Source organism: Petaurus breviceps, unplaced genomic scaffold, assembly GCF_028583685.1.
Source record: "Petaurus breviceps papuanus isolate PSGF00001 unplaced genomic scaffold, PetGlider_PUasm1.0 243, whole genome shotgun sequence".
In the NCBI taxonomy this organism is placed as follows: Eukaryota; Metazoa; Chordata; class Mammalia; order Diprotodontia; family Petauridae; genus Petaurus; species Petaurus breviceps.
Window position 1 is genome coordinate 835277 of NW_027185931.1, and position 16188 is coordinate 851464.

Here is a 16188-nt window from a genome sequence, read left to right on the forward strand (position 1 = left end):
CAGACAGAGGATAAATTCATGAAGGGACTGGCAATGTATCTTGTGGCCTTGCTAAGCCTTGTCTCCCCAGGAATTAAGATTGCTGAGAACTTGCCTCATGTCAAGATGAAGAAAAGAGCTCCATTTGGGTATTAAGTGCTGTGTTTAAACTTGATGTAACTCTGGGGTAGATTCAATTGTGATCCAGGGGTGGGGAACTTTTGACCTTATGTTTGGAAACTAATCTCCATTTGAGAATAGGGGCTTTGTGGTGGACTAAATGAAGGTACAGCCTGGGGGTGGAGAAGTATTTAGAACAGGGACTTTGTAATTGATTGAATGATTGGAAGGTCCTGGGGTTGGGGTAGTGCTTGGAGATTATTTAATCACCCTTAGTAAATGCTGTATTTGGAATGATGTCATGTTTTGATCTTCTCTGTTCTTGGTTGGTCACTGAATAAAATGGAGAGCGCCTATGCTGGTATTTTGAACCTCGGAAGTTGCCTTCTTTTGGCATTACATTACAAGTGTACGAGGTGTTCAGATGAGGAAGTTTGTATGCCTGTGGATGTTTGTGCACATGCAGGTGTGGCCCTGTTGGGGTGTGCCCATATGTGTGTGCGTGCAGCTCTTCTCCCCCTCTCCCCCCAGGTTCTCTGGCAGATGCACAGAGCCAGGCTTCCTGGTCAGCTGGGTCTGGACTAGACATCTCCTGAAGTTCCTTCAGCTTCTTGACTTCTGCCAATCCATGAGTCCACAGTGCACAAGCACTTATTATGTGCTCCCTGTATACCAGGCCCAGGCTAAGCGCTGAGGAGACCGAGGACAGGCAGCTTGTGGGCTCCCAGAGCTCAGGCTGCACACACTGTACACAGAGCTGAGCTAGCCTGGAGCTAATGGGCAGGGGAGACCTCCTGGAAGGAGGGGCTGGGAAAGCTGGTAGGAGCTGGGATTTTAGCTGAGGAGAAAGCTGGGGGAGGAGGAGGTTGCGAGGAGCCTCTAAAGGGGCCAGTTGTTGTGATAACCCTGCTTCTTCCATCTCTGTACCCCAGGACTCAGCACAGATTCTGTGCAAGAGCTGCTGGCTGATGGATCAGGGTGGGGCTGGGCTGGGCACACTGCCCGCTAGCTAGCCACGAGCCTCCGGCCTTGCAGCATCCTCTGTATCTGCACCAGGACCAATGGAGTTGCCTTGGAGGGTCAGCATTTGGGATGGTTGTTGGGGATCCATGCCACACCCCAGACTCATCCCACCCCCAGAAGAGGGGGAAGTAGGGGAGAGAATGGCAGGTTTGGGGGATAGCCAACACACAGGCTCTGAGGTGGGAGATGGAGCTTTGACTATGAGGAAGAGTGTGGTGGGAAGTTAGGTAGTGAAGGCCGACGACACATTTTCTGCTCTTGGAGGTCCTCCAGCAGAGGCTCAGGGGGTTCGGCTGGGGCCTGACAACAAGGCCTCCAGATCCCTCCCATCTCTGTAGGAGAATGGGCAGGAGTTTAGCAAGTGAACAGAAGGCAGACGAATCTGGGAGGTTGAAGGACTGCAGATGTGGCAGGCTGGGCAGACAGGCTTCCAGTTGGACTGGAAGGTGAGCAATAGCAAAAGATGGGCAGCTCTAGGGTGGGGAGGCCCTCCAATACAGAGGGCCAGACTCTTACAGAACAGGAGCCCTGAAGATTTGGGGGCAGAGAAAGGCTGGGACCAGATGTGCATGGTCATCGGCCAGTGGGGATGGAGAATGGTCTGGAGGTGGGAGAGCAGAGCCCAGCTGAGTCACGAGCAGGGTACATGAATGATGGGCTCTAGTGGGTGCAGAGAGGAAGGGATGCGTCTGAGATGTGTAGAGAGGGAGGGGCAGGTCTTGACAACTGATAGACAATGAGAAGGGGGGAGAAAGAAGTCACCAATCAGAGAGGCAGCTCAGATGGAGTCAGGCTGGGACAAGGTCAGGGATGGGGAGAAGGAACAGTTGCTCACGAGCATACTTTTTGGCATTTAGTAGCCCCTTCCTGGAATGCCCTCTTGGCCTTCCTTTCTAGGCCATCTGCCAAGGCAGCCTTCCTCCATTTTCCCATTTGGAATGTCCATCCCCTCTGGGAACCTCCCATGATGGTCTGCTTGCACCCCTCTGAAGCCTGTGTCCCAGGCTATGAAGTCCTCAACCTACCCCCTCTAGACTAAGCTTTGGCAAGATCTCTCGGAACTTGTTCTGGGCTCTGCATGGAGTGGGTTCTCACCGAAGGCTGCTTGAGTTGTGCTGAATTGGGCAAATTGAACTATGGACGTATTTCTAAATACGTCTGAATACTGCTGGTGCACCAAAGGTGGGGCTGTCTGGCCTCTGCTGAAGACTCCCAGGGAGAGGAGCCCCCTGAAGGTCTTCCTGACCTTGGGCCTGGGGGATCTTTAGCCCCTTCCAGCCCCAGCTCCCAGTTCTGCCTCCTAGGGCCAGGCAGCATGTGACTGCTTGGCAAGAGTCCACACACATGTCTCCTCTTCAGACTAAATGTCCCCAGGGCCTCCCCAGGAGGCCTTCCACTTCACTGCTGCCTTCCTTGTGAATGATTTCCTGCTTGTCTTCTAGACAGCTCATGTGTACGTATGTTTGTTGTTCTGCTTATAGTCTCCCCCATTTAGACTGTAAGCTCCTGGAGGGCAGGGACTATCTTTTGCCTCTTTTTGTACCTCCTGCACTTAGCATGGGGCCTAGCACATAATAGACTCTTATGACCTTGGTTAATGGAGACGTGGTGGGATTTAACTCACTGGAAGACTGTGGAAGTAGAAGTGCTCAGAAAGGGGGTGGCCAGGTAGCACAGTGAGTAACGGCACCGACCCCAGAGTCAAGATGACCTGGATCAAATCCCGGGCTCAGACACTGAGCACCACACCCAGAAATAACTGGCCGTGCAACCATGAGCAAGTTACTGAACCCCAATTGCTTAAAAAAAAAAGTGCTCAAAAGAAACAGATTAATTGAAAGGGAGACCAGAGTCACCCTCAAGCAAGAAGGCAGCTCCTGCATGGGGTCTCTGGCGCCTGAATGTGCACCACAAATGGAGCTCTGGCCCCCCTGCGGCCACTGGCCCCCGCTTTGGCCGCTGGCCCTCCCTCCGGGGCTGTTCCTCTGCCATTACTCTTCCTTCACAGCCCCCTGAGGCATTACTCCTGATCTCACCTTCCCCCACCCCACTATTTAAGGCTCTTTTCCTCCTCAGGTTTCCCCAGAAGAGCAGGAGCTCTTGGGCTTCTCCCAGTGCTGCCACACATCCTCCTAAGACATGGTCATCTTCTCCCCATAGATCTCCCCTTGGAGAACAAGGACCAGATCATTTGTTATCTTGCTATCTCCATTAACTAATAACAAAAATTTCCACAATATAGGTGTTTAATAGATGTTTGTTGAATCAAAGTGGAGCTGGCTGGAGCCTCGGAGTTCAACCTCTACTCAGCTCAGGAATTTGACTTCCCAGGAATCAGTCAGCCCCTACCTAAATACCTTCAGTGATGGGCAACTCACTCATCCCTCTCCTGCCAACCCACCAGTCAGTAGGCATCTCCTAGCATTTACTCTGTGCCAGGCACTGTGCTGAATGTTGGGAATATAAGGAGAGAAAAAGAGAAAGTCCCTGCCTTCAGGTTTCCATTCTGAGGACCCTGTCTGAACTTGTCAAGGGCTGTTTGGGGGATAAAAGGTGAGATAAAGCCATGAAGCAGAGGCCAGAGGCAGGAGGCTGCTCCTGGGCTTGGGGGTCTGGGTGCCCTGGCTTCACCCACCTTCATCCACAAGACTTTGGTGCAATGCTTTTTTATGTTCAGGTGTTGCCAGGCTAGGTACTCATCCACCAAGGCACACCCCTGGGGATCAACTGGGTACCAGTGGTCTGGTGTCCTGAATCTTCGGCACAGGTAAAGCATGATGGCCACACTGTCAGGAAGAGAAAGCAAGAGGGACTGCTCCAGGGCACTTGGATCACCTTTTCTCCCTTCCATGTTCTCCATTCCTGTTTCCCCCCAGGGCCCCCACCTGTTTTTGGGACCAAAAAGCTTGAGCAGCTATAGCCCCTTGCTCTTCCTGTCCTCACTTCCCTAGGTCAGAAGGGGCCAAAATGGCCAGAGGGAATCCCCCTAAGTGCATGTGCTGCCATCTCATGAAGACATCCAGTCAGGGAGAACCCAGCACCTCCTGAGGTGGCCTCTTCACCTTGGGGACAGTGCTGATCAGTAGAGAAGGTTTGGGCTAGCAATTGCCAGCTCTAGATGAGAGGGAGCATCATGTCATGGGAAGAGCTCTGGCTTTGAAGGCAGAAAGACCTCACATCAGATTCGAGCTTTGATGACAGCTGTGTGGCTATGGACTACTCATAGAACCTCCCTATATTCTAAACTGTAAAAGTAGGAAAATAATATGTGTAGGAACTTTCCTCTCAGGGATGTGGGAACGCAGAAGAGAAGAAAAGTGCCTTTCAAACCCTAAAGCAACATATAAATATCAATTATTAGTATTATCTTATGTTCTGTGATCCATTTGAAGACTTCCTTCCTTCCTTCCTTTCTCTTTCTTTCTTTCTTTCTCTTTCTTTCTTTCTTTCTTTCTTTCTTTCTTTCTTTCTTTCTTTCTTTCTTTCTTTCTTTCTTTCTTTCTTTCTTTCTTTCTTTCTTTCCTCCCTCTCTCCCCCTCCCCTCCTTCCTTCCTTCTTCCTTCTTTCCTTCCTTCCTTCCTTCCTTCCTTCCTTCCTTCCTTCCTTCCTTCCTTCCTTCCTTCCTTCCTTCTTCCCTCCCTTCCTTCCTCCCTCCCTCCCTCTCTTCTTTCCTTCCCTTTCTACTCCTCTCCTTCCTTCCTTTTCCATTCCTCTCTCTTTCCTTCTCAAGACTTCTTTAATTCTGACAGTCCCCACTAAACTCTGCCATATGCACTCCACATAGCTCTTGCTATGTCCGTATTTCTCACCTATGTGGACAGAGCACATACTGACCTTTAGTACTGGTTAACTTGTCATATTACATTGATAATTTGGAGAGAGGCCAGAGGAGAGTAAACAAAAAGGTTAAAGGCCCTAAGCCCATGTCCCAGGAGGATCATTTGAAAGAAGTCGGGGAGTTTGAGTTGGAGAAGAGAAGACTTGGGGGCCAAGAGCTGTCTTCCTCCCGTAAAAGAAGGATTCACCTTCTTCTGCTGGACCCCAGGGCAGAACCAGAGAAGCAGGAGCTTATGGATAGTCAGCTTCTTCTTGCTGTCAGTGGCAGCTTCCTGACAGTGTGTGCTGTCCCAGAGTGGAATGGCTCACCACCTTTGCAGATTTTAAAAGAAAAACTGGGTGACCAGCTTCTAAGTATGTGATAGGAGGGATTTCTCTTCAGGTATACATGGGACTTGCAGGTCCCTCTGATGGGGTGCTTGTGCTTGGACCCCAATTCCAAGATCACATTTCTCCCTAGCCTCAAAAACTATCCCTGACAGTTTTCTCCTCAGCCCGAGGACACCGTGCTTAGCAGTGATTCATGAGTGGGCCCCGGGGAGATAAACTATCTTTCCCTGTTATAAAACAAGCTGACCTCTGTCCAATTTCCCTTGTAGGAAGAGGACTATCTTGCACCAGCAGAACATCACACTAGCATGTACTGATTCCCAGTTACCACATACGATCCTGAGGTCCAACTATAAATGTCAACTCCTGAAGCTCTCTTGTTACGGACCAAACAGACACACCCCTTAGGGACCCTCCCCCCCTTTAGCAGTGAGCGGTCCCTGTGGCCAAGGTTGTGCATTACCACTTGATTACTTACCACATAATCCATCACTTTTCCTATACAAGCTTTAGCATCTTTCCTGTTAGGTTGCAAGTTCCCCAAGGAGTTCTGCTGCCATAAACCTTTGCCAACTTGACTTAAAGAATGCTTGAGTCTGTGAATTCATTCCAGACAGCCCTCTCCTGTACTTCAGTCCTTGAGAGGCCCCCGAACCTCTCAAACCGCATCATCTCCAGTGTTCTGTCTTATCCCCTTTATTGGATTGGAAGCTCTTTGAAGGCAGAGGCTATATCTTATATTTCTTTGGACTTATAATTTTGCACTGTGCTGGAACCTCATTGGCATTCAGTAAAAAAATTGTCCAGTTAAATTAGAGATAGGGGACATAGGACTTTAGAGCTGGAAGAACCTTAGATATTACCTAATCCAACCCCCTTTCATTTTATAGAGTAAGAAACTGAGGCCAGAGAGGACAAGTTACTGACCCAAGGTCATATGGTAGCACTTTGCCCATTCCTCTCTGCCTTGCCAAGGCCTCTCTCCCTAGAGCCCTGTCTGCCTTGAGCCACACCTGGGCTCGATGATGGGAGGCACCAAGCTGGAAGAAGACCCGGTTCCTGTCTTAAGTGAGATCATGGTGAGATACATTCCATTTACAATGTGCCATCCCCCTGGCATACACTGCTTGCTGTCCCATTTACGCCTTAGATGTCTTGCCTATACATAGTTGTTTCTGTGTTATCTCCCCCATCAGACTAGGAGCTCCTTGAGCGTATGCCTATGACTTTGACTATGTTTGGCCTTTGTATTCCCAGCTGGCACACAGTAGGTGCTTAATAAATGCTAGCTAGCATATTGACTGACTACAAGATCTAATGAATGCTTTGGGAGCTCAGAAAAGGAAGTGAGCCAGTCTGGGGTTGTGGTAAGGGGATTTTTCCACTACTTAATTTCTGAGGACTCATAATGAAACATGCTGTCATCTCCTGATGGACTTGAATGTGGATTGAGGCATTACTTCATATAGACATGGCCAATGTGGGAATTTGGTATGTTTGACTATGCATGTTTGTAACAGGGATTTTGTTTTTCTTGATTTCTCAGTGGTGGTGATGGGAAGGGCTGAGGAGAAATGGGAGGGAGAAAAGGTAGTATCATAATGAATCTGGAATGACCATCAAGTCTGGCCTGAAGACTTCTGGGGTAGGGGGAGCCCACCACCTTTGGAGGAGGCCTGTTCCACTCTGGGATATCTCTCACAGTTAAGAAGCCATCCCTGACCCCCCCCCCCCCCAGTGGGCTTCTCCCCACTGCTCCTGCTTCTCCTCCAGGGCCAAGTAGGTCTAATTCCTGGTCTACAGGAAGGCTTGATGAAGGATCTCATGCCCTTCTGAGTCTCCTCTTCTCCAGGCTCCCATGACAGTTCCTTCTGGCAGGGACCAGAGTATGGCAGCCAGACCAGTGCAGGAGCAGCAGCCAGCAGATGCCCCCATGGTCAGGCTTTCCTGGCCCCAGATTACCTCTCTCTTAAGATGAAGTCTCCATCCTTCATGACTGGCACCTTCCTTAGGGGGCTTAGCTTGACAAAATCTTCACTGTGATGTTCAGCTGAGAAAAAGGAGGCAAAATGGGGTCCTGAGTAGGAGGGGAACTGGAACCATCCCAGTCCTGCCTCTTCCATAATGGCCAAGCCTTCCTTCCCCCAGAGTTGCCATAGGGGACAGCCAGGCATAGAGGGGGGGCAGGGAAGGTGGGCCTTCAGGGAAAGTCCCTGTGTGAGCACATACTTTTCAGTGTGATGGGAAGGACAACAGACCAGGAGGCAGAAGACCTGGGCCAGCAGTTAAGAGGAATGACTATGGCCAAGTCACTTCCTTTCTCTGGCCTTGAATTTCCTCATCTTCTGATTGGGAATTAGAGACTTAGACAACCCACCTTGAAGCCTTGGTGTGAGCAAAACTCTTTGCAGACTCTGGGGTACCATGTGTTTGGCTTGGAAGCAGGAGAAACCTGGGTTTCTATCCTAGTTCTGACACATACTGGCCATGTGATCTTGACCAAGGCCACTGATCCTCCCTGAGCCTGTTTCTTCATGTGTAAAGTGGGGCTAAGACTCACAAGCCTGTCTCAAAGGGCAGTTGTTCACTCATTTATTTTCTCTACAAACACTCATTAATTGATTTCTTTGGGCCAGGCACTGTGCTAGGCACTGGGAAAGTGCAGACCAAAATGGAAAAATCCCTGTCATCGAGGAACAGACATTCTGTTAGGAGGATCACATGTTCACAGGCTTAAAAAAATAGAACATATACAAACACACACATCAGTATGGGGAGCAGTAAACAATGGTGGGAATTAGGGAAGGCCCTTCGAAGGGGCAGCCTGTAAGCTGAGCCCTGAATGGGGTTATTTATGCCTTCTGAGAGGCAGAGGAGAGGAAGCAGTGTTTCAGGCATAGGGGACAGCCTGTGGATGCTGGAGACAAGCTCTGCATATGTAAAGGGGACTTTGGCATATACCCATTTCACCTAACCTAACATAGAGTTACCCTGTCACATGGGTGGCAACAGACCCTTCTGTCAGCTGCATAGTCAGAACAGGCTGAATCTTAAAGACCTGCCATCCTGGGACATGTGCTTTTTTCCCAGCAGCCTCCAGGGGGTGAAGGCTTACCCAGAGCTGGGTTCCAAAAAGGGCCTCCCTTCTTCTCTGCCTTGTGGCCCAGAGCATCAGACTGTGGGTCATGTTTTGGTGTGTCCTTTATGGTTCTAGGTACAGACATCAGAATTCCTAATGGACCTGGGGAGGCCAGGGAGACCTTGGAGACAGCATCCCAGTCCAAATGGGGGTTAGTAAGTGCCAAAGCACTTGGGACTATGGTCCATAGAAATTGAGCTAAATGTGAACCTAAAGTCCTCCTCTCTCCAGAGGCTGAGGCCAGCCCTCCCCCAGCCATTGCTCAAGCTGGTGTTAATGTATCTCTTCTTGCCTTTGAAGTAAATATTCCTTTGTAAAAGCTAATCAACTGTTACTGGTGAAATGGAACTTCAATATTGGGGACCCTGGTAAGTGCAACACAAGTTTCTCCAATTGCAAGTGAGAGCCTTGCCTTCCTTCCCAAATCCCCTGAAGGTTGTTGGAGAACCAGGGGGGAGGAGTGAAATGTAACCCACCTGACCTTCAGGCAGTGGGGGCCAGAGGAAATCTTAAAACACCAGTGAGTTAGTCCTTCCCTCTGCCTCTGACCTAAGCCAAGGAATCCACATGAGGCATACCACTTAAGGAGTGAGATGCCAGTCTGGCATCTTTGCAGAGCTACGGCTGACTCTGCTGAACCCTCAGTGACAGCTAATGGTACCGCTCAGACACCTGCAGTCACCATTGTTCCATCTTTGACTCTGTGAGGTCTTTAGGGAGAGGCCGAGGCCTGATGAGAAAGGAGAGACAGGAGCTGAGTCTGAGCCCAAAGACTCATCTTCTGGGATGCCCAGGGACTCTTGCCACTCCTTTCCCCTGGTTATGTGAAGTAATTTGCATTTACATTAATCAATCAATTAACCATTTATTAAGCATAGTGCCTTGGATGTGCTAAGCACTGGAACTACAAAGACCAACCCCTTAGAAAAGATTAAGGCAGTCCCTGCCCTCAAGGAGCTAACACAGAGTCCAGCACACTACAGGAGGTGCTTAATGTTTGGCGAATTACAAGGAATCCTTTGGTGTTCCAGCCTGAAATTTCTCAGAAATATAGAGGAATGGGGGTGAGGGTTGTTCAGAGATAGCAGAAGAGGAAAGGAGGGAGAAGAGGAAACCCGAGCTTTCTGGCTGAAGAGGTGTTCCTTTTGGGGAGATCAGGGACTAAAGGCCAAGTCCTGTGGGGCTGGGGGAGAAAAGGAATGATAGCATGGTACTGCTCACCTCTTCCTCCTTCATACCCCCCTTTAGAGATGTGGAGTCCAAGGACCTAGGTTCAAATCCAGACTCTTGTGTGACTTGTAAGGCGATTTTCTTCCCATCTCAGTTTCTTTGTCAGTGAAATAAAGTCATTGGGCTAAGTGGCCTCTGAGAGACCTTCAAACCAAAAATCTATGATCTTTCACCCTTAAGCCGCCTGGAAAACAGGCAAGTTTCATCCTGCCACCCTCGTGAATTTTAGACTGGTCCTTTCCCCAACTGGACTCTTTGCTGGATCCCTCCTATTACGGGTTCTCTCTACTGCGGAATTCTAGATTGGTCCCCCTGCACTGATGGGTTTTTAGGATGAATGACCCCTTCCTTTGGTGAAGCTCCACCCAGGTTCCTTTGATTACTGGTCCTAGGATGGCCTTTCTCCACTGATGGGTTCTAGAATGATTCCAAGCTCCAGTTCCTGGCAGTGTCTCCCAACCCCCATTCCATTCCATCCCACCCCTTTAGACTGTTCCTACTCAGCCAGCTAGCTCTCAGGGGCTCTGACCTTTCATCAGGTCCACAGGTATCATCTCGAAGGAGAGGAAGTGCATCTTGGCGAAGATGTAGACGGAGCGGCAGGAGGGGGAGAGCAAATTCAGGTACAAGGTCAGGACCATGGCGAGAGCTAGAAATGAGCGGGGCACCGCCCTAGGAGGGCTCGGAACGCGGAGGGGCAGGCCCTCTCACTGAGCGGGCACCCCATTGGGTGGCTGATGACCCCTCCCCGCTTCTCTCTGCGCTCTAGGCTGCTCTCCCCCGTCTCTTCCCAGAGTAAGAATCACAAATCCTCAGAGGTGGGAGGAAGCTCAGACAGCTTAAGTTCCTGCTGGCTCTGGCCAAGTTCCTACTGTGTGCCGGCCCAGCCAGGACAAAGACAAAGATGGAAACTCAGCTTGGTCTCAGAAAGCTGGCATTTTGTTACATCGGCGCGTAACCGTCAGTACCAGGATCGGCGGGAGGAGAGGAGGCAGGACCATCTGAGCCGAGGGATGAAAAGAGCCTCTGAGAATGAGGAAGAGTGAGCCGAGGAGCCTTTGGAGTTCGGTGAAAAGAGAAGTCCAGAAGGCTCTCCACACTGATGAGGCAGGCTGTTTGGGAAAGGGGGCATAAACACGACTTTTTATTTGGTGTGGTAATTCTCACTTGTTCACCTGATATCGGTGTGTGCTTATGTTGGATCCCTCCTTAGAACACCAGCTCCGTCCATGCTTCAAGGCGGGATTGTTTCGTTCATTTTACCCGTAACCCACCGCCTAGCACATAGTAGACGCCAACCAGCTCTTGTGTGTGTGGGGCTGGGGTCTGGCCTGTCTTCTTTCTATGACGTCATCAAATGGGATGGGAGGGAGGTGATTTCCTTTCTTACACATCAATGAGGAAACTTGTGACTTGTCCGAGGTCACCGAAGTGTGTTAAGCGGAAGAGACTTAAAGTGTCCTGCCTTCAGAGCCAGTCACTTCACCCTGTCCTCACATGACGTGCCCTATCTTTCCTTGTATTCTGGTGATTCTCCTTTGTATGCTCGCTTGTTTAGTCATACCTATCCGAATATGGGGTATCCAAAACTGAAGGCAATTCTCAACTGCAAAGGTGTGGAAAAGATCCAAAGGCAGCGGGCAAAGCCATGGGCAAAGCTGGAGATGCCAAGATAAACTTCAAATGTATAGTGGATAAAAGCTTCATTACACTTCTGAATTTGTTTTATGTCTTTTTTTAAAAAATTAGCTTCATAAAATCACAGTCCAAATGACTGCAGCTTCTTTTCATGCAAAACACTCACTCACCTTAGTTTAATAAAACCGGTGTTTGGATTCCTTAAAAACAAAAACAAAAAACACACAACCTCCTGCCCCTCCCCCCCCAACCAAAACAAAAACCTTAGTTGTAAAAGGCCACATCATAAATAAATTAGAAGAGAACTTACCTTTGAGATAAATGATTGGGGGAAAATTCATGACCAAATAAAGGAGTATCATAGAAGAAAAAAAATTGCTTACATAAAATTAAAAAGGTTTTGCAAACAAATCAAATGTAGTGAAAACTGGAAGGAAAATAGTTAACCTGGAGAAAAATATTTGCAAAAAGTTTCTCTGACAAAGTTCTCACTTTGAAGACAAATAAGGAACTGATTCATATAAGAACAATATCCAAATACCCCAGATCAGTGTTAGAGAAAGGCGAATTAAAGTAACTGAGGTTCCACAAGCAGATTGTCAGTGACAAGCAAAATGAAAAATGACAAATGCTGGAGGGGCTGTGGGAAAACAGGTGCACTGGAATGCTGGTGGATTAGCTGTGAATTGGTTCAGTAATTCCAGAAAGAAATTTGTAACTTAAGTCACTAAAAAGCTCCCAAAGTCAGTAAACTGTGCATAACCTTTTAATTCAAAGATAACACTTCTCCAAATTTGTGCTCCAAAGAGATCAAAATAAGAGAGGAATATATAGGTACAATCTTTGGAGCAGCTCTTTTTGGCTATGGCAAAGAATCGGAATCTAAGGGGGAGGTTCATCCATTGGGTAATGACTCCTCAAGTTATGGTGTATGAATGTGATGGAATACTATTGTGCTGTGAGAAATGATGAAGGGGGGATTGTGAGGATCAAATTCATTTAAGAAAAAAAGAGCTCAGCACAGTGCTTGGCACATGGAAGGTGCTAGGTAAATGCTTATCCCTTTCCTTCCCCTTCCCAACTATAACTCTGGGTCAGCATAGTGCCATTTGAGCAGAGTTCCAAATTGCTTTCCAGAATTGTTCGACCAATTCACAGCTCCACCTACAGAGCCCTAGAGTTAACCATGTTTTCCCACAGCCCCTCAAACACTTGTTCTTTTCCTGCTTTAACAATGAAAAAGGTATGAGGTGAACCCCCAGTTGTATTAACTTGTTTTTCTTTAACTATTAGTGATTTGGAGCATTTTTTCCTATGGCTATTGATAGCTTGGATTTCTTCCTCTGAAAATTGTTTGTGTCCTTTGACATTTATCTATTGGGGAATGGCACTTATTCTTGTGAATTTGAACCACTTCCCTATATATCCTGGAAATGAAACCTTTATCAGGGAAATTTGATGCAAAGATTTTTTTTCTCCAGTTCCCTGATTCCCTTCTAATTTTAGCTATGTTGGTTTTATTTATGCAAAAACCATTTGAATTTTTTATGAACAGAAGTACTTGTTTTATCATCTGTGGTTGTCTCTCTCCCTTGGTTTTTCAAGAATTCATTCCATATCCATGGATCTGAAAGGTTTTTTGTCCTTCCCACATTTTTTTTCCTCATCAGCTTTATGTTTAAATCATGTGCTCTTATGTGTGAAATGTTGGTTTACACCTAATTTTTACCAGGTTGCTTTCCAATTTCCACAGCAGTTTTTGCCAAATAGCTGAGATTTTTGGTTTTTATTAACATTAGGCTATTATGCTTTTGCTTCTGTATAGGGTGCAGCTAATCTGTTCCACTGATCAATGTCTCTCTCTCTTTCTTTCTTTCTTTTTTTTTAAGATAGACTAACCATTTTATTTTCCTCTAATCGGTTCAGGAATGTTGATGGACAGATAGCTCTTTACATGGGCTTTGGAAGGGGTCTGGGGGCAGCACCTGCAGGTCTGAAGCGGGGCGGGGGCGTCCGATCCTTGTGGGCCTCCCGGAGCGGTTCCTCACCACCTTGCTGTGGATCACGCAGCTCACACAGTAATGCAGTTTCACGTACAGCTTGGGCAGCACATAGGAGTCGAAGACGCTGGCCTCGGAGATGCCCCTCACGGCGGCGGCCTCCACTATGTTGCGGATGACGAACTTCTTGATGGCCTTGCCCTTGGGCACGCAGCGGGCGCAGCTGGGGCAGCGGACGGGCTGCACGTGGCCGTGGCCCTTCTTGGCGCGCCCTTTGTTCCTCCTCTTCTTGGGCATCCTGGATGCCAGGAATCGAAAAAGCAATGTCTCTGTTTCTTAAGCAGTAGGAAGGAAGGAAACAAGGGATCTACTATGTGCCAGGCAGTTTTAAAATATTATCTCATTTGATTCGACAACCTTATAGGGTTGTTTGCTATTTTCATCCCCAGTTTACAGATGAGGAAACTGAGACAGAGAGGTTAAGAGACTTGTCCATAAAGCCATTAAGTTTCTGAGGCAAGATTTGAACTTGGGTCTACCTGACTTTAAGTCCTGTTTCTATCCATTGCATTATCTAGATGCTTTATTATTTAATAATAAAAACTAGCATCCAGACAGTGTTTTTAGGTCTGTAAAGCACTTTACATATAGATGTAGGGGGCACTGTCGAGGGTCAGCTCTGAGGAGCCCCCCAAAGGGAAGCAGATCCAGGCCAAGATCTCCCTTGAGCTTGTTCTCGTTCTCCTGGGCTCATTATCTTAGGATGTTGGCTCACCACCCTCTGCTCCTCATCCTTCCATGCTAGGGAGGCTTGGAACATTCTGGCCATCTCTGAAACCCTGGCCACTTGAGCAATATAAAGTAGTGACGCATGAGATAAGAGAGCAAGGAAGCATGCCATGGGAGTAGCCTTCTGCAAAGTTGAAAGTTAGACACCTCATGTAGCAAACTATGTGAAGTTTCCCCTGAGAAAATATGATGTAAGTGCTTCAGCTACAGTATATAAACCCTAACCCTCAGATGCTTAAGTGAGACTTGCTTAGCATGCATGCAATAAAACGTGTGGATGCTGCAGTCTCCGCCTGGTCCACGATTCTTCATTCTTCACACTCTCACGTTTGGTTGGTGCTGTGAGGTGCAGGCATCATATAGTATCTTATTTGAGACTCACAAATGAAGTAGGTGCTATGAAAATGGATAAGCTAATTACCTTGATTTGCTTGAGCCCCCAAATTATCCCCTAATTATTCAGATAACTGAGGGGACCTTTGTGGAAATGATTTGACCAATCAGGATATAAAATGGATTGACAAATCAATTGACAAATCCTTTTCGGTGAAACCTAGCTGAAAGTGCAGAATCAGTGACCCTGCAGCTGGCTTAGCTCAAGCCAGCTTTGCATAGTCCCTGGAGACAGACAAAGCAGCAGAAAACCATGGATTCTTGGAAGCATCCTGATATACCCACCATACTGCTTATCTAGTTTATGGGAGACTTTCAGAAGTTTATAGGATATTCAGAGACATCCTGTTTATCTTGTTTATGCTCAAGCCTTGGACTGTGTCTGTATCTCTGTCTCTGGAATCCTCATCCCCTGACTTTACCCTACTTGGGCTCTTTTTCCAATACTCTGCTTCCTTTGTCTGGAAAATATATATGCTATCCTTAGTGTGTGTCTATGTCTATGTCTCTGTGTCTGTGTCCTTGTCCATGTCCTTGTCTGTGTCCGTATCTGTGTCTGTATCCTGATATATGCCATGCTTAGTGTGTGTCTATGTCTATGTCGATGTCTATGTCTATGTCTGTGTGTGTGTGTATCCTTATATATGCCATGCTTAGAGGAGCTGCTTCAACCTTAGCCTGTCTGCTTCCAGGAGCATGCTATTTTTCTGTTTAATAAAGATCTTTAATTTCACAGGCATCATCTTCCTCTGGTTTTCTTCCCTTTTGGGGAAAACAGGGGTTTGGTTCTCGTAGGGTTGGCCTCTATGCTCTCCAGACATCTTCCCTCTTTGGGGGAAAGAGAGATTTACATTGCTTGGAAAGCCTGTCCCTGTATACAGTGCTCTTAGTATGTAATTCTAGAGATGCTAATGGAGTTTAAGTGACTTGCTCATAACCATGCAGCTAATTCGCATCTGAGCCTGACTTTGAACTCAGTCCTTCTAGTCATCCACCAGTTGGAGTATAGATGGATGACTACCCAAGCTCCAATCTTGACCTCTCTCCTGAGCTACAGCCCCCATTTCCTATCACCTATATTTAGGATAGTTCACAATGTGGTAGAGTGGAACCAGTAGGGGATTTGGGCCCAGCCCAACCCTGTGAATTACTGGGTGACCTGGGTCTCAGTTTCCTCATGTGTAACATAAGGAATTTTCAATTTTAAATCCTATAGCTCAGCCTTCAGCTCAAATTCCACTTGTCCAGTCTGACCTGTTCCTAATTCTTTTTTTTTTAATTCTTTAATTTATTAATTTGTTTGTTTCCTTTTAGTTTACAGGATTCAATTCCACAATTCCTTGAATTTCACATTTTGTCCCCCTCCTTCCTCTCCCCCCCATGGCGGCTTATAATCAAGTATAGGATCTGTAAATACTTTCACATTATACATTGGTCAGGTTATAAGGACGGATTGTATCAGCTGGAATGAAAAATGGTAAAGAGGACATAAAATCAAATAAGAGAACGAAAAAGATCAGGTATTTTGCTTCCACCTGGATATAAACTTAGTTCTTTCTAGTTCTTTCTCTGGATGCACGTTTTTCTCTCCATCATGCATCTTTTGGGATTGACTTATTATTATTATTGATATATTATTATTATGCATTGTTGAGAAGAGTCCAGTCTATCAAAGTTGGTCATCACACATACGTTGTGTCTGTAATTGTG

General features: G+C 47.2%; 1 protein-coding gene and 1 pseudogene across 1 annotated transcript in view; both read right to left on the bottom strand.

The window, feature by feature from the left end:
* LOC138167640 (glutathione S-transferase theta-1-like) overlaps positions 1-10903 on the bottom strand; it is a 19195-nt gene extending 8292 nt beyond the window's left edge. Inside the window, exons 1-3 of the mRNA XM_069096575.1 lie at positions 10188-10903; positions 7252-7339; positions 3758-3908 (exon numbers count right to left, since the gene is read on the bottom strand). Of these exons, the coding sequence (XP_068952676.1) occupies positions 3758-3908; positions 7252-7339; positions 10188-10299 (351 nt within the window). The 5' untranslated portion in view covers positions 10300-10903. The remainder of the gene's footprint in view (positions 1-3757; positions 3909-7251; positions 7340-10187) is intronic.
* A 1952-nt stretch (positions 10904-12855) lies between these two features.
* On the bottom strand, positions 12856-15810 carry LOC138167625 (small ribosomal subunit protein eS26 pseudogene; annotated as a pseudogene).
* Positions 15811-16188: the final 378 nt, after the last annotated feature.